Raw genomic sequence first — 18,525 nt, forward strand, 5'->3', positions numbered from 1 at the left:
TTCAGGGGTTCTGGTCCTGAGGAGGCATTTTTGCATGGGGAGGACTTTTGCTGTCCCTTTGAAGAGTGGTTTGCAAACTGGGCTATGCTTTAGAATCTGCTTTTAAAAGTACAGATCCCAGAAACTTACCCCAAACTTATCAAGTCAGAATCTCCAGCTGAGGGGCCTGGGAGTCTTTATTTAACAGACTTGTCAGATGAGTCTGAAACCCGCACCACTCTGAAGATGGATATTTGGGACTCATCTTAGAAACCACTAAAAAGGCAGCTGCCTAAGAGACCACTGACTTAGAGGAGGAGATAGAGACGGAATTGAAGCAAAGGAGAAGAGAGCCAGGAGTTGAGAGGAGGAGTCCAGGGAAGAGGTGTAGAAACCAGACCTATGTGATGAAATAAAACATTCCTTTATGAAACACCTGGATTGAAAGGCACACCAGCTAAACAGAGCCTCTGCCCAGACCCTGTGGCAGCACGTGCTCGTAGCCCTGTCCCTGGGAACTTAAAAAAAAAAAAAAAAAAGGAGCAGCTGATGGTTTCTATGGAGACAATCTCAACTTTGAACAGTAGGCTGGGGTATTTTGAACGATCTAAATTAGCAAGCAATAGGCAAGTGTCCAGTGCTTCTAGCCGGCTCAGTAAGCCATCCCGCTCCAGACTGCTTCCTGCAGCCGAATTCAGGGTGAGTCAGGGCTGTCGTGGCCAAGTAGAAAAGGTCTGCTTTCTGATTTCAGCAGCAGGGAACCGGGGAAGGCTGCTTTGTCTTTCTGTGTATGTTTCGCTCACCTCAGTGGGTAGCACAGTTCTCTGAAGAACCAGAAATTACTATCCCAGGTAGTTTATTGTTCAAACGCTGATTTATGTCAGATGCATAAACCTAACCAGAAGACTGTTTAGAGACTATTTTGGAGGTGAAATGCACACTTGGCTGCAAAAGTCAGGGTCCAGCCTAATGTGACTAATGGAGAGATTGGTTTTTATATACATTTAATTAATTAATTAATTAATTAATTTTTGGCTGCTTTGGGTCTTCGTTGCTGTGTGCAGGCTTTCTCTAGTTGCGGTGAGCAGGGGCTGCTCTTCGTTGTGGTGCGCGGGCTTCTCATTGCAGTGGCTTCTCTTGTTGCGGAGCACGGGCTCTAGGTGCGTGGGCTCAGTAGTGGCTTACGGGCTCTAGAGCGCAGGCTCAGTAGTTATGGCGCATGGGCTTAGTTGCTTTGTGGCATGTGGGATCTTCCCGGACCAGGGCTTGAACCCGTGTCCCCTGCACTGGCAGGTGGATTCTCAACCACTGCGTCACCAGGGAAGTCCCTGGAGAGATGTTTCTTGACTCAAAGAATTTTTCTCTGGGATTTATTGGGAGGAGGAAGTGCTGTGATGAAGGAAGAAAAGCAACAGGATCCTAAAGGAAATGGAATTTTTGTTTCTTGATTGGTAATATGGTAATTTTAACTTCCACGGGACCTTTCGCTCTCTTTTATTCTTTGTTTCCTGCCTTCTGATGTGTTGATGTCCCGCCAGTTCTTGACTGCCCTTCCTCTAACAGGTCAAGGTCTCCCAGTGGTGCAGGCGTGATCCCCGTCCTTCCCCCTGGGACTCTGGGGGTGTCTGAAACATGCTCAGCAATGCAGCTATCAGCTTTCAGACCCTATCAGATTGCTTCCATTTTGCTGAGGGCTCCCTCTCCAGCCACCAGGAGGCTATGCCTGTGAGAGGCAGCTGAGTTCTTGTTTCTTGCCCTCTGGCTGCTTTCTATCTTTGGTTTCACTGACAGTCTGCAGTGTACATTAACTGTTTCATGGACAGTCCTGCCTTCTGCTGCAAAGAAATGAGGAACCCTGGAAATTGTATCCCATTGGATTTTGAGGAATTTTCCATCTTCAGAAGTAGCCTATAAATATTCAACTGGGCTTCTGTTCTGTCTTCACACTCTCTCTGAGATATGTCACTCAACTTTTTTTTGTGTGCTTTTTTATCTATCATTTATTCTTTCACTTCATTCCTCAAACATTTACTGAGCGATCACTATGTACTGGCACTATTCTAGGAACTGAGAAGTAGAGTGTTGAACAAGGTATAATTCTTGCCCGTGAGGAATACTTTACAATCCAGAGTAGTGCTGTCCAGTAGGATATTCTGTGGTGATGGGAATATTCTATAGCTACATGGTCCAATACAGTAGCCACTAGTAACATGTGGCTACTGAGCAATTAAAATGTGGTTAGTGTGAGTGAGAAGCTAAATTTTAAATGTCAATTTCATGCATTTTTAAGTGAATTGAAATTTAAATAGCTGTACATGGCTAGTGGGTACTATATTGGATAGAGCAGAAAAGGGAGAGACAGATAAAGAAGCAGATTTTGACAATATCCTATGCTAGTTTGTAATGAGATGGTTGCTTAGACTAGTAAATAGATTGGGGGGTGGTGGTGAAAGGCTTTGATTGAATTAGATGATAAAGCGTGTCAAACACAAAGGGAAGTCCAAGTCCAAGACTGACAGGTTCAGCTGGAAAAGAACTAAGGAGCCCCTTTTAGATTCAGACAGTTTATTACTTATATAGGCAGTGAAGGCAAGAGGTGCCAAGGGTGCAGCTCTCTGGGTCCTTGTCTCACCCACCAAAAGGATGGAACTGAAGCAAAAGGAACCAGACGTCTTCAACAGAGTTGTGAGATATTCAGTGGCTGAGGAGTTGATCCTAGACTGCAACTCAGTGGTCCTAGAGCCTGCAGCTCTGCCCTAAAGGGGTGTAAGTATGAGATGGAGAGTCCCATGCCTCTCTGGAACCAGGGAGGTGGATGGGAAAGCTGCCTCATGGCAGCCTCCCACAAGATAGGGAGAGACAGATGGGAAAACTGTCTTGTGAAGCCTCTTGTAAAGACTGCTTCTCATGCCATGCTCCTGGGAGGATCACAAGGCATTCCACCCAGATTTAGGTCATATGGTGGTTCAAGCTGTTCCTGTGGAAACATGGAAGGTCTCGAGGGTGCTATGGTAGAGCCATTCCCCTGCAAAGAGTCTTAAGTGCTAAGACAAAAGATTTAGACTTTATCCTCAAATGAATCTGGCTGCCACTGGAAGTTTAAAGCAGATGAGAAAATTGATTATTTTTGAGTTTTATAAAGATCTGTCTGACAACATTGTCGAGATTAGACTGGGGAGCAAAAGCAACTGTTAGGAGAGAGAAATAATTGGGTAAAAGGATGAGAGTTTATGGGAATGGAGAGGAAAATCCACAATCATTTAATGAATACATGGGATGTGAAGAGCTCCTGTGCAGTGAAAGTGACAAAGACACATCAGACAGGATCCTGCCTTCAAGAAATTTACAAAGTAACAGGAGAGAGTACACACAGCATACATTACTCATTAATATTAAGTTCAAGAATTAAGTGCTCTGGGAGACATGGTAGAGAGAGAGCCCAGAGGAGGGACAGCCCTCTTCATCTGGGTGTCCCCGCACAGTGTAGGTGCTTCATTGATGATAATGACAATTGAGTGTTGAACAGGATAAGTTTTAAGTCTTCTTACAACTTATTTTGAAAATCTGTGAGGGACGGGCCCTGGCAGGCAATAAGCCTTAACAACTAACAAAGATATTAATCCCTATAGCAGTATGTGGATTAGTTGGGATTCAATTAGAATAAGACAATAGAAATGGAATGCAGGGAAAGCAGGAAAAGATTGTAAAGATTCAGCATGGTGAGAGGTGACAAGAAGGTTTGAGGGCAGGGTTAACTTGCCATATACCACTGGAAATATGAATGGCTGAGTCCTCACTCCCACTTCCCATCCCCACATTCTTGTATTTTTATTTGACCTTGTTTTCCTTCTTCCTCCAGAGGGAGATCAGTTGATACTTATTGCTTCAGGAAAGAGAAAAACAAAAATTTTTTCCTGGCCTTTATGTTGCAAAAAGCCTAATAGATGATGTGAATTTCAGAAGTCACAAATGGGTGTATTTCATTTGGTGTCTTTCGTTTGGTCCACGCCTTGGGTTGTTTTTTCCTTTGGTTGGTTGGTGGTTGTTGTTGGGTAGTTTTGTGTGTGTGCATTTTTTTAATAGAATACATTTGAATGCCTTAGATGGGCAGGTAGTCTTAGGTTCACTGCAGTCTTACATTTTGTTCATCTCTGTCCTTTATCTACAAATTTATATTACCTGCCTGGCCCCTATAGGTATCTGAATTTGGAACCACTGGTATCCATCGTAAAACAGGTTTAGAAGAATGCATAGTAACATATGAATAGGGTCTCCCAACCCCAAGTCTTTGAGCACTGCCACAGTCACAGGGAACTTCCTTGAGCTCCCAGGAAAAGCAGGATGCTCTGAATTCTGTGATTATATCTCTGCCATCTGGAGGAACAAGGACTCAAAATAGAAATTACTCTGAATTTAGAAAAATAGAAAAAAAATTACATTTCATGCACATGTGGGTTTGTGGACTAAAGTTTACTCCTACTATTCCATTACTAGTCCTGCCACCCTGTACACCAGGGTATATATTTTAACTAAAAGCTTCAGAGTTAGGGAAAGGGAAAGATGAAGTTAAGGTCAAAGAAGAAGTAGGAAAGAAAAACAAGAGGGGGAGGCTAGGAAAAGAATGAGCTCTCATATGTCTACCCTCATCTGGGGAAGATAAGTAAGGTTTATATGTAGGGTCAGACGGTACTGGTTAAAATTCTTGCTTCATCATTAACAACATAGGCAAGCTTGGGTAAGTCATTTAACTAGCTGAGCTCAATTTCCTAATTTACAATGTAAGGATAATAATAATTTTTTATTCCCACAGGTTTTTTGCAAGGGTCAAGAGAAATAATGGTCATAAAAGGGTACTGAAAAGTGAAAAGACTTTACTATGTGGATTCATATTACCCAGTGACTAGCCATTAGTAAGTGCTCAATAGTTGTTTGCTGTTACAGAAAAAAGGGCAATGAGGGGAGAGCTGAATTCCAAAGGCCACTTAAAATTACCAGCCCCTTTACTTGTCAAATAATTGTGATATTTTATTTGTCTTTTCCATTTTCCTGGAGCCATTGCTGCATTTTTTAGTTGTTTGTTAAAGACCATACCCAATGCAACAGGACAACTTGTATTACCAGCTGATGTAAATTCCACTGATAAGTAGCTTCACTGTAAAGACAGAGTGTTTCAGTGTGTGGCCTCTTGTCAAATGACTCAGAAAATGGCAGTTCTCCATCACTAATCTTCTGAGATTTGTCCCTAGTCCTTCAATGCCCTTCTTCCCATTTTAAATTTACCCTCAAATTTATCACTCCATTGGACCATCAGACATATTTGGAATGCTTACTGAAATATAAAAGAGTTTCATAATAAGTAACAAAATGAGAAAAATTCCCTAAAAAAATTCCGTATGAAAATTCTCTTCTTACACTATCCACACTTCACAATGTTTACAAATAACAAAGTGTCAGGGTGCAGCTGACTACAGTGTGTAAAAATTCATTTTTCGGAATGCAACTTTCCTTCCATATTACACCAATAGAGTTTGTTCACTCCTTTAACTCAGTCCACGGAGCATAAGGGGAGTTTGGAGGAGGTAATTCAGGAAGGAGAGGCACACATCAGCCCACCATGTTCTTCTCCACATCGAGCTCGCCACTAGCCATCAACAGCCTCCCCTAATCTTGCATCCCAAACTGAGAATGGTCTCAGCCAATTGTATGTGGTCCTTTCACACACCACCCTATGGGGCTGAACAACATGTAAAGGAACAGCTCAGTGACTGTCTCCCTCCATCATTGCATGCACTATCATCACATCACACTTGAAGTTCAAAAACTGTTTCTCATTTTTCCAATTAAGAGCTCTTGTGGAAACCCTAGTGACATTTTGCAGAGCCTCAGAGTTCCTCAGAAACCCAGTTGAGAATCCCTGGTGTATAGGTATCAAATCTTCTTTCATGTATGTGTGTGTGTGTGTGTGTATGTGTGTACAAGTGTATGTATGTATTATTTATTTTTGGCTGCGTTGGGTCTTAGTTGCAGCAGGTGGGATCTTTTGTTGCAGCGCTCAGGCTTCTCTCTAGTTGTGGTATGTGGGTTTTTCTCTTCTCTAGCTGTGGCGTATAGGCTCTGTAGTTTGCAGCACGCAGGCTCTCTAGTTGAGTCTCCCGGGCTCAGAAGTTGTAGCGTGTGGGCTTAGTTGCCCCGTGGCATGTGGGATCTTAGTTCCCCAACCAGGGATTGAACCCATGTCCCCTGCATTGGAAGGCGGATTCTTTACCACTAGACCATCAGGGAAGTCCCCATGTGTATGTATTTAAATCCTGGATTTTTCTTGTTTCTTGAATATATAAGGGGGTGTTATATAAAGAACAGATGGCACAAGGCTTGAATAAGTCTGAGGTCTGATAGACTTACAACCAGCTTCTGAAGAGGTAATCTGTCAGACTGTGCCTTGGATCCCTACCAGATCTTCATGCGGGCACACCCTATCTTGTCAGCCTGTGAAAAGTGACTTTGTTTAGCCCATGTTCCAAAGGCAGTGACTGTGGGATTGCTGATCATGTGGCTGCTTCCTAGTCTTTGGTCAGGAAACCTGACACACCATTCACAAGCACACACTGTTGACTTATCAAGTGACCTCTCTCTCTCTTTCTCTCTTTGTTTCACGTGCTCTTGGGAGAACGCCTGCTTCTTATAGGAAATTTCATTATAATCTAACCCCTTGCATATACCTTGGTGCAAATGGCAAAAATCTAGACATAGAATACTAATGACCATTATGGGGAATTTCTGAGAAGTCAGAATCAATAATTTAACACATTTAACAGGAGCTCCAGAAAAATTAGGAGACAAAACAGTAAGCATAGTCAGCTAAGTGCTGAGACCCCAAAATAAAATTCTAGCTCTAAGATAGATTCCTTTCAAAGACTGAAGTCTTCTGAAACCTATCTTCTTCCATCTTTCTTTTCTCTGACACTTATTTATATAACCACAGACCTTCTAAATGACCTACCCTTTCTTTCTTCAGGGGATTCTCAGGATAGGCGCAATCTAATTTCTCTTTGTCCCTGTATCTTTCTCTCTTTCCTCAAACTCCCACACTCTACTGCAAGACTGTCTTTCTGTGATTATCTGGTTACAGCTTCTGAATTTTATGGATACAGCCACGTAAAAAGAGTCCAAGGCTAAGACTAGGCTGAGGCAAGAGGGCACCTGGAGTGCAAAATTTCAGGACTTCAGGGACTTGGTCATGCAAGTAAATTTTGCTACCTAGGTGCCTTCTTGCTACACCTTTAGTCCTTACCTTGATAGAGTGACTGGTGACTCTGGGTCTCCATTCCAAATTGGCAAGGGGGGAACATCCCTGGCACACCTTGAATCAGGTGTCCAGTCCTGATCCTGTCAGCAACGGCCCCCCGGGGTGGAGGTCACATGGTATAAACATAGCTGCTGAGGGTCCATCTCTGGGCTTTAAGGAGCAGTTCTCAGATAAAGAGGGACCCTGACTTGGGAAGAGACTCTAATATTTTATATTACAAAAGCACTATGTAAGTAAAGTATTTTAATTACATTTTTGGTGCTATTTTTTCCTGCCCCTGTTATGAATTTCATAACTCTGAAGCATGTACATTGTATAATTTACTATATGAGTATCAATAGGATTCCTAAAGTTTTAACACATAGTTGCTGCCCTTGAAGAATTTGCAGTCCACCTGGAAGAATAAGACCAGATGCGGGATGCACACAGGAATGCAGGAGAATACTTATGTTAATTAATTCAAATTAATTCAATTTGAAAACCAAATCTATATCGAGTCAATAAATTATATAGAAGTTTTGAGAAGGAAGAAGAATTTGTGGAATAGGGCACGCAAGTACCCCTTCTTAATGATCTCTTTTTGGGAAGAAGGAAAGAGCAGATACAGAGAGTTATAGGAAGGACCAGATCAGAAAATACCAAGGGAGCACTGAAATGTCACATGGGATGTGGGGTGTTCTTATTCATATTACAGGTCCCATTTCCCTGATACATATGAAAGACCCAGGAAGTTTGAATTGATGCCACCTTCTTCTGCCAAGAACTCTGCTGGTATTGAGGGAAAACATTCACAGTCATTCTATTTATTCCAAATTATTCTATTGACCATGAGTTTTGAAATGGTCAGTAATGCTGGTTGTTGATGGGGGTCAGGTGGGAGGGAGTGCGTCCTTTGCAGAAAATCACTTTCTTAAAAGAAGCACAAAAGGCATTTTTCCTTGACCCTCTCTTTCCTCCAAAGACCTGCTTTCAACAGTGAAGAACTGGGCATTAAAACCCCTCTTCTGCCCCTGCACTGCCAGAGCCTGTTTATTTTCTCCAGAATCTTTTCTGCTCACAAATCTAAACCCCAAAGGCTTCACTTTGCATTCCTCTGTAAAATAAAATCAAGGATCCCTTGGAGGATCAAGCTTTCTGAGAGAACACCTGTTACTACCATTTGTGTGAAGATACTGTTGGAAAAATGATGCATACCTATGTCAAAGTTTCATATGAGAAATTTCTTTTAGGAAAATATTGGAAAGGCCTCACTTTTTCCTTTCCTTTGAGAAACTGGTAACCCTTTCTATGAGACTAATTAGAACAACACAACTGAGAGATTGCCTTTTTTCCTTTGGCTGTCATTCATTCAGTGTCTCTGATGCTACTTCATATTTTCCCAGATCCTATTTTATTTTTATTTGTTTATGCCTCCTTTATCTATAAGCAGGTTCAAATCCCTTGTGGAATGAGGTATAGAAGAAAGGAGGGAAAGTAAAGAAAGAAGGAATGTACAGAGGGAGGAAGGAGGGAGAGAGTACCCCCAAATTTTGCTCATAAAATGAGGAGAGTATGAAATAGCTGATCAAATGTATATTTCATTCTCTTTGCTACAAACAATATTTTATGTTTATCACTCTGTTGGAAAGCCACAAAAGCAGATCATGAAGTTTTATTTTCCCTTAAAAAGAACAAATAATGGGAACTCTGAAAAGAGCTGGCAGTCCGTCTTACAATGGCAGGGAGGGATTGGAAACTGAAAAAAGAGAAAAGAAAGAAAGAAACAACAGCATAACATGTTTCTTGTTTATGTAGGTATGGGAGTTGAAAAGCAGCACTGATCCTTCCAATAAACCCTTAATCATGCATTACCCCCTCGGATCCTAACAAACACCAGTGAAATAGGTCACCTGGGAATGATCTCAACTGAAGATATGAAGCTCAACTTACTCAAAACCACAAAACTAAGATTTCCTACAGTGTTGTAATGGATAAGACAGGAGGCTGTAGTGTCAGACCTAGCTTGAATTTCAGGTTCTACTATTAATTATTTACAAGACTTTGAGCATGTCACTTAACCTGTTTCCTCATATGTAAAATGAGAATAATGAATACTGTCTGCAACACCCTATTTTCCCTCCTCCAAATGTCCTGTGTATTTTGCACTAGTATCCAGAAATCTGCCTTGGCCAGACCTAATATAAGCCTTGTCTGGGCTTCTTCCTTGGAACTGAAGTCTCCAACTCAGAGTTTTCTCTTTCACTGCAGGGTAGGAAATACCACTTGGTCCCTTTGCCGGTTGCCAATGTTCCAGCTGACAGCCACCCCGGCAAGTGCCCTCGCGGATGAGCCCGTGCACATCCGAGTGACAGGCCTGCCCCCACTGCAGACGGTGACACTCATGGCATCTATGAAGGATGAGAAGGGGAATCTGTACCAGTCCAGAGCCTTCTACAGGGCCAGCAAGGCTGGTGAGCTGGACCTGAAGCAGGCTCCTGCCTTGGGCGGCCACTACGTGGGGGTCCACCCTATGGGCCTCTTCTGGTCTCTGAAGCCTGAGAAGGCTTTTGAGAGGCAGATTAAGAAAGATGTGATGAACAGCCCCTTTTGGATCACTCTGGAGCTATATGACTCCGTTTATATACAAAAGTCAGGGGAGGTTCAGCCCAGGGCCAGCCAGGTGGTGCAGCGTTGGTTCTCCAGCCCTCAGATGCAGCGGGTGCAGGTCCAAGAAGGTCGTGTGCGAGGAGCCCTTTTCCTCCCTCCAGGTGAGACTAATCTTTTATGATCTAGAAGACATGGTTCATGGAAATAAAAACAAAAACAAAGGGCATCAAACTGTTGGCAAACTAGTATTTCCCACAATATTTTAAAAGTAATAAGCCGTTTCGTTGTGTGTGTGACGGTGGAATTCATTCTGCTCAGCCTGTACTTTTGCTGGCACCTACTCGACCCTCTTGTTGCTCTTTGTGATATCATTCTCTTCTCTTTTTTCTTGCTCTTAGGGGCAGGCCCTTTCCCAGGACTCATTGATTTGTTTGGGGGCATCGGGGGTCTAGTTGAGTATCGGGCCAGTCTTCTGGCCGCCCACGGCTTTGCAGTGCTGGCCTTAGCATATTTTGCCTACGCAGACCTGCCCAAGCAGTTGCAGGAGGTGGACCTGGAGTATTTTGAGGAAGCTGCCAACTTGCTACTAGCTCATCCCAAGGTATTTAAAATACTTTTCATTTTACCTGGCAACATTATAGCCAAAAAAATCAAAAATCACAAATGTCCATTCTGCCTATATCACCAGTCTGTTTAGACTTGGGCACACACAGTTGAGTGAAAATGCAGATAATAATACGTACCTTGTAGGATTGTTGAGTTGATTAGGATCAGCTTAGTGCTTACTGGCACAAAGAAGACAATAAATGGTGGGTATATGATGATTCTCTTCATTTGCTAGTTCAGAAATGTTCAAATATCAGGTATTTCTTACAGTTCAACCTGACAGGGTAAAACAACCGTATCACCTAATGTTTCTATTAAGTGACTATTTGTTAGACTCTATGCTAAATACTTTATATGCACTATCTCATTTAATGCTCATAATTACTGTGCGAAATTAGTACTTTTGACATGGTCCTCATTTTTCAGATGAGAAGGCATACCCATCTCAGTTAAGTAAGAGGCCAACACTCCACGGCCAGTAAGTGACAGAGCCCTTGGGGCAATGTCTTTGCTCCAAACCGTTAAGTCATCCTGACTCCCCAACTTACATCGTTCTCTCCTGGAGCCTTGACTCTTCTCAAGAAGAGATAGGATATGTTTGCTATTGGAGCATCACCGGTATCCTCATCTTCAGTCTTATCATCATCATAATCAAATATACACGTGATTTTCCTAAGCATATTTGGCTCTGTTTAAAGGATTGCCTAGAAGGAATTAAATCCCAGGTAAAATGTTTTCAAGTTAATTTTTTTTTTCACTTCAAATTTAACTATTTGTGACATTGTATGAGGAGAAAGGGCAATTGCCAAAATTCAATTTGTAGTCAGATTCCACAGAAGAGGTTCAATTCCCACCTCTGCCCCCTTGATACTGTTGTAACCTTGAGCGAGACTTACACTTCCTGAATCCCCGTTTTCTTGTTGGAGGGCCGAGCATATAGTAAACGCTCAATAAATCCACCTTGTCACCTGTGCCCATCTGGTTTCTTCCCTCTTCCTTTCCCCACACCCTCAACCCATCCCAAAGTGTTTTAGGTTCTTTCTCAGTACATCACACCCTCTTCACCCTCCCTGCCGCTGTTTTAGTCCCTCATCATTGCTCAGCTGTGATGCTGCAATAGTGCATTAATCAATTTCCCGTCTCCATTTATAGCCCTCCTCCCTCACTTCCCAATCCACTCCTCACGTGGATGGTTCCCAGATGTGGAGGCACACTGGATTTCCTTGGGGATATTTTATAGTATCAGATTCTTGGGCCCACTCAGACCTACTGAAGTAGCTCTCAAAAAACTGGATCTTAGGGGCTTCCGTGGTGGCGCAGTGGTTAAGCATCTGCCTGCCAATGCAGGGAACGCGGGTTCGTGCCCCGCTGGGCCTGCGCGTCCAGAGCCTGTGCTCCGCGATGGGAGAGGCCACAACAGTGAGAGGCCCGCGTACCACAAAACAAAACAAAACCAAACAAACAAACAAAAAAACTGGATCTCAGAAAGCTCAAGTTTTAAAAGTTTTTTTTTCAGCTGATTCTGATGATAGAAAGGTGCTGGGGATACAACTGTGAGCAAAGTTAACACACAGGGTCACTATGTGTTTGCTATTGTTTGTCCAGAATGCCCTTCCTCTCCTCATTCATCCCTCAGACTTCTTCCCTTCCCTCTGGTCCCTGGGCCCACCACAAAGTTAAGGACTCCCTCCTGTGACCTACTACTTTTCCTAGTGGACTGGGAACTGACATTCAATTTTTTACAGAATCTAAGTCTTTCATCTTTACACTCCCAATCCTTCCAGGATTTGTTTGCCTTTGTTTTAACAAATATGCAAATCCTTTGTAGCTGTAAAATGCTATTTAAGTATGAATTACACTTACCTAATATTTGAAAGAAACTGGGACACCTCTTTTACTAGCTGGAGAGAAGAATTAGATTCTTCAAAAATCTTACCTGCCTCTGCTCTTGTGATGTCTAATGTTGCTGGTGTATTAGACCCTTTTTGCCTTTATAGAGCTCTGCTTTGGGTGAAGAGTTTTAATTTCTATTTTTTCACTTAATCTTCATAACTGTCCTACAAGGTAGGTAATATTATCACCCCCATAAGACAGTAAGGCTTAGGGAGGGTAAGTAGGTAGTATTCTCTCTCAGTCGCAAAGCCAGTAAACCTTAGTGCCAGGACTCCCACCCCACATTTTCAAACTCTTCCCATCATACTAGCTTACTGGCCTGTAGGACAGCTCCTTCTCAGAGAATGTCCTGTAATGGGTTTCCTTTATTTTCTCCTTCAGATCCAAAAGCCAGGAATTGGAGTGATCTCTGTGAGCAAAGGTGCAGAGATTGGGCTGGCCATGGCCTGCTACCTGAAGGAGGTGGCAGCCACTGTCTGCATCAATGGGTGCAATGCCATCTTTGAATTTCCGCTCAAGTACCGGGATCTGGTTATAACACCCATCCCCTCGCTGCCGGAGCGCATGGAGTTCAACATCATGGGCGCTTTGTGCCTCCGTCACTATAAGGGGAACCCCCGAGATGCACTGAATCAACACAGTGTGCTTCCTATTGAAAAGGCCCAGGGTGCGATCCTCTTCATTATAGGGGAGGATGACGAATGCTTCAATAGCAGAGAGTACGCTGAGCAAGCCCTGGACCAGCTGCGGAGGCACGGCAGAAGCAACGGAAGGATGCTGCTCTACCCCGGGGCGGGCCACCTCATAGAGCCGCCCTATTTGCCCCTGTGCTATGCGTCCTGGAGCCGCGGCCTCTTCTGCCCCCTGCTTTGGGGGGGGGACCCTGTGGGCCACGCGGCAGCCCAGGAGCACGCCTGGGGAGAGATCCAGAAATTCTTCAGGCAACACCTTGTTCAGAGCAGAAGCACACTCTAAGGGTGATGATAGGGGAGGAGAAACAAAAAAATTGGATAAGGCAGGGATGTGGGTGGGAGAGGGGACTCTTGATTTCTCTAGATTCACAGTCATCTTGAATCAACTGGAAGGAAGTTGGACAAAGTCAAAGAATCAGGTGCATCTGAAATATTTCTGACAAAATTGTATGTGCTTTGAATTTTTGTAAATTGAATCTTGGTTTATATGCACCAGGTATGTTGCTATTTCAAAATTGTGATACCCTTGCAAATTGAATAACCTTTTGTACCCCGGTAAGGGAAACCTTGGATCCAGGTATTGCCAATCTAGATGAATGTTCTGAAACTTTGAAGTCACTTGTGAAATCATTTTCTGTTTAAACCATTGTGGGTTGAATTTGACATTTGATATGAAAAGTTCCTGATGCCACCATCAAGGGTAATCCTTGCTAGAGATTTCCAGTAGATACGTTAATTCTTTTTTAGAATAGTGATGCTTCTTTTTATTCCTAAAATATATTTCTTTTTTATAATTTTAATCAGGAGTGGGGCTAAATGCTCAAGTGCCTTTGGAGCATTTAGTGAAATTAAATGAGCTATATTTAAAGTGATTAGATATTAGCTATATTTAAAGTGATTAGATATCAGAGTTAGCTATTATCATTTTCATGATGCTTTTCTCCTATAATCTGTTAATGTGGTGAATTGCATTCATTAATGGACTAATTTTGCTTATTCATCTAATTCTACTAGATCAGTTTCTCATATTGACTAGTTTGGGCTTTAAAATTTCTTTTGAAGCCAACCTAGTCATTTATATTTTCTCAGAATTTCACCCCTATTTTCTGGAACACATTTTTCTCTTATAATTTTTTACATATCCCCTGTTGTTTATTTGCATGCTTTCTCCTTTTCCTTTCAGTCTGACTTGCTAAATATTTGTCTATTTTATTAACCTTTTCTTAAAATAGCTTTTGGGTTGTTTATTGGTCAAATCTAATTTTTCCTGATTCATCAGTGTATGCTTCTTTGAAATAAGTTCATTCCTTCTGCCATATTTGTGTTTTCCTGGCTTTTTGATATGCAGTGTTCTCATTTTGTTAATGTCTAAATAGTTTCTGATTTGCTTCCTCCCTCCCCCCACCCTTAAACCCAAGAGTAATTTTACCAAAGTACAAAGTATCATCCTGTAGATAACTTGCTGGTTATAAGGACCTCACTTTGCAATGGAGGGGTCAGATTGTCTCCACCTGAACCCACTGATCAAATTTAGCATCTCTAAAAATGGTCAATTTGACTTGTTGTGGTTCATGACAAGATGTAATGTGGAGCGCCCAGCACTGCTTAGAACTATTTCTAACAACACTGTTCAACTTGAAGCTAATCAAGCCCTTAGATCAAACTTCTTACTAATGTGGTAGTTAGTGAACAACTTAAATGGTGCTACAAGGAGACAAACAGAGATTGTCCATCATTCTATGACCTGGTCTCTTCACAAGTTAATTACCAACTCACCTTGTCTCTTTTCACAAGTTAATTGCATGAAAAAATATGGAATTTTTCACTTTGTGGGATTTTGCTTTCCTTTTTGCATTGGAGTGAGCTGGGGGATTGTTCAAAATTAAAAGGGACTTAAGAGGCATATCAACCAAATGCTATGTGTGGGCCTGGTTTGAACAAAGTAACTGTAAAAAGACATTTGGGGGATAATTAGAGAACTCTGAATATGACTGGATATTAAACGATACTATGAAATTGTTATCTTGTTAGGGGTCAAAATGGTATTGGGGTTATGTAAAAAAGTAACTTTTTAGAGATGCATACTGACATATTTAGAGGTGAAGCGTTGCAGTATCTGGGGATTGTTTTAAAATACTACAGGAATCTGGCAAATGTGAAAAGTTATTATATCCAGATGATCGGTATAGTGAAGTTTGTTTTCTCTACTTTTATGTATGCTTGCAAATTCTTCATAATAAAAAAGTAAGAGATATAATCGGTATATTTACTTTTCTGCCCCAACAGACAAGAACTTTAGCATGCATTACATCTTTTCTCCATGACAACCCCATTAATTTCATATTAATTTTTTTGGAACCAATAATTATTATTTTTAAATTAATTTTGATTGGAGTATAGTTGCTTTACAATGTTGTGTTAGTTTCTGCTGTGCAGTAAAGTGAATCAGTCATTCTGCTGTGCAGTATACATATATCCACTCTTTTTAAGATTTCCTTCCCATTTAGGTCACCACAGAGCATAGAGTAGAGTTCCCGGTGCTATACATTTGTTTCTCATTAGTTATCTGTTTTATACATAGTAGTGTATAAATGTCAATCCCAATCTCCCAGTTCATCCCACCCTTGGTAACCATAAGTTTGTTCTCTACATCTGTGACTCTATTTCTGCTTTGCAAATAAGTTCATCTGTACCATTTTTCTATATTCCACATATAAGTGATATTATACATTTGTTTTTCTCTTTGACTTGTTTCACTCTGTATGACAATCTCTAGGTCCATCCATGTCTCTGCAAATGGCAGTATTTCGTTCCTTTATATGGCTGAGTAATATTCCATTGTATACATGTACCACATCTTCTTTATCCATTCCTCTGTTGATGGACATTTAGGTTGCTTTCAGGTCCTGGCTATTGTGAATAGTGCTGCAATGAACATTGGGGTGCATGCATCCTTTTGAAATATGGTTTTCTCCAGATATACACCTAGGAGTGGAATTGCTGGGTCATATAGTAGCTCTATTTTTAGGTTTTTTTTTTAAATTTATTTAATTTATTTATTTTTGGCTGCATTGGGTCTTCATTGTTGTGCGCGGGCTTTCTCTGGTTGTGGCGAGCAGGGAGTACTCTTCGTTTCAGTGACCGGGCTTCTCATTGCAGTGGCTTCTCTTGTTGCGGAACACAGGCTCTAGGTGCGTGGGCTTCAGTAGTTGTGGCATGCGGGCTCAGTGGTTGTGGCTTGCGGGCTCTAGAGCACAGGATCAGTAGTTGTGGCGCATGGGCTTATTCGCTCTGCAGCGTGTGGGATCTTCCCGGACCAGGACTTGAACCCATGTCCCCTGCATTGGCAGGCGGATTTTTAACCACTGCGCCACCAGGGAAGTCCCCCTTTGCTTCTTATAAGAGGTTGATGAGGAGTATCCAGTGGTGATATTTTTCATATCTTCATTTCCAGGTCATGCCATAGACTATCAGTATTCTCCTTACTACTTGAAATAGAGTTATTAGCAACTTTAAATCTAATCAGGTTGAAGAGCCAGTTCCAGAAACACCAGAACCAATTCAGAAAATTCATCCTTAAAACTGTTTCTTTAGAAACACTCTCAGTACCAAAATCTCAGTCAGGGTTCTCTAGAAAAATAGAAGCAACAAGATAAATATACAGAGAGAGAAAGAAATTTATTATAAGGAATTGGCTCAGGCGGTTATGGAGGCTAAGTCCCCAGATCTGCAACCTGCAATCTGGAGACCCAGGAGAGCTGATGCTGTAATTGTAGTCTGAGTCTGAAGTCCTGAGATCCACAATAGTTAATAGTGTAAATTACAGTCCGAAAGCGGGCAGACTCGAGATCCAAGGAGAGCCGATGTTTCAGTATGAGACTGAAGGCAGGAAAAGACAGACGTCTTAGCTCAAACAGCTAGGCAGGAGGAGTTCCCTCTTTTTAAAGGAAGGTCAGACTTTTTGTTCTTTTCAGCTTTCCATTTATTGGGTGAGGGCCACCCATATTAGGGAGGGCAATCTATTTTACTCAGTCTGTTGAATTTAATGTTAATCTCATCCAAAAACACCCTCACAGACATATGCAGAATAACGTTTGACCAAATAACTGGGATCCCTATGGCTCAGTCAAGTTGATACATAAAATTAACCATCACAGGATAGGTAGTCACTAAATTATTTCCATTTTACAGGTGAGTAAACTAAGCCTTGAGGAGTTTTAACATACCTAAGCCCACACAAGTATAGATGACTTTACAATGGGATTGAGTTTATAGTCTTCCTCCAAAACTCATGTAACTATTATTTCACCTGCCTGACAGCAGTATCTACCCAGGTCGCAGTAGCTAGGGATGAAATAATCCAATCTTCTCTTGTCTGTTATATTATGGCTTCCACTAGAATTTAGGTTGGATATGGTGTCTTTATAATTTTTTAGTTTGGTTAGCTCAACACATAATATTAAAAGACAGACTAGTTCAAAGACAGAGAGCCTTACAATACTTTAACTGATAATACCACACATACAGAAAGAAAAATTCAGACCAACCAGAGGTGTGTTCTGGCCTCAGGGAGAAAGATTTAGTGAATATCCATCATTGCCCTGAATGAGAAAAACTGGGTCAGAGAACAAAATCCACCAATAGAGGAAATATAGATGGGTCAACAATAGAAAAGTTATCTTAGCCATGGGACCAGGACTGTGCAGCAGGCCTTTCCCATGGCTTATTCAATGATCTGTATACACTATTCACCTTTAAAAGAATTTTTTTTTCATGCTAACCAAGCAACATTTTAACTAATAAAATGGTTTTCTAGACACCCTGATTACAAGATGGGGTATGGGTAGGGGATGTCAAATTCTGGACACAAATTAGTGATGATTCCACCATCAATTAATAAATGTTTTTTTTGAGCTTATATGTGGTGTGATAAAGATAATATTCGAAAATGTATTTACATGCTTTTCTCATCGCATTTCCTTGCTTTTATTTTTCCCCTGGTTCTATATGAAACTGAGTAATGATTAGTCAAATCCATTTCACTTGCCTTCATTAATCAAGGTCGTTTTAACACTTGCATGTCCTCCAAGCAGCTCCTAGCCTAAACAAGATGTTTGCCTAAGTTGTTTTCCAGGACCTTGGAGTCTCAGTTGTGTATAGTTCAAGTTGAGCTAGTTAAGGGTAGCACCATCGACCCTCCAGCTGGGCAGGTGCTAGTGACCGCTGGGTGACCTTTTGAACGTAGAGAGGACTGTAGCTTAGCTACACCTGTGCAGGACCACGATTATCGCGCACCCTTTCCCAATCACCTTTCCCCACTCCCCCCACGCCTCAGCCTTCCCTGCTTCTTTATTGGTCATCCCATAAATAACCCAGCCCCTTATTTTCTGCGAGGTGGATTTGAGGTTCATTCTCCGGTTTCTTCTCTTGCCTGCCTTGGGAGTAAAACCTCTGCTTCGAGCC

General features: G+C 41.8%; 1 protein-coding gene across 4 annotated transcripts; it reads left to right on the top strand.

The window, feature by feature from the left end:
* The first annotated feature begins 390 nt into the window (after positions 1 to 390).
* LOC309964194 (acyl-coenzyme A amino acid N-acyltransferase 2-like) lies at positions 391 to 14,502 on the top strand. 4 transcript variants are annotated; one of them, XM_082842970.1, is made up of 4 exons: positions 391 to 678; positions 9,533 to 10,032; positions 10,270 to 10,472; positions 12,752 to 14,502. In XM_082842970.1, the coding sequence occupies exons 2-4, from the start codon at positions 9,570 to 9,572 to the stop codon at positions 13,343 to 13,345; spliced, it is 1,260 nt and encodes a 419-aa protein (XP_082699096.1). In that variant the 5' UTR covers positions 391 to 678; positions 9,533 to 9,569; the 3' UTR covers positions 13,346 to 14,502. The 4 variants fall into 4 exon arrangements, with proteins under 4 accessions (XP_082699096.1, XP_082699097.1, XP_082699095.1 ...); XM_082842971.1 differs by lacking the exon at positions 391 to 678 and adding an exon at positions 696 to 830; XM_082842969.1 differs by lacking the exon at positions 391 to 678 and adding an exon at positions 843 to 1,430.
* Positions 14,503 to 18,525: the final 4,023 nt, after the last annotated feature.

This window comes from Leucopleurus acutus (assembly GCF_964270905.1).
Source record: "Leucopleurus acutus genome assembly, chromosome: 7".
Taxonomy (NCBI): Eukaryota; Metazoa; Chordata; class Mammalia; order Artiodactyla; family Delphinidae; genus Leucopleurus; species Leucopleurus acutus.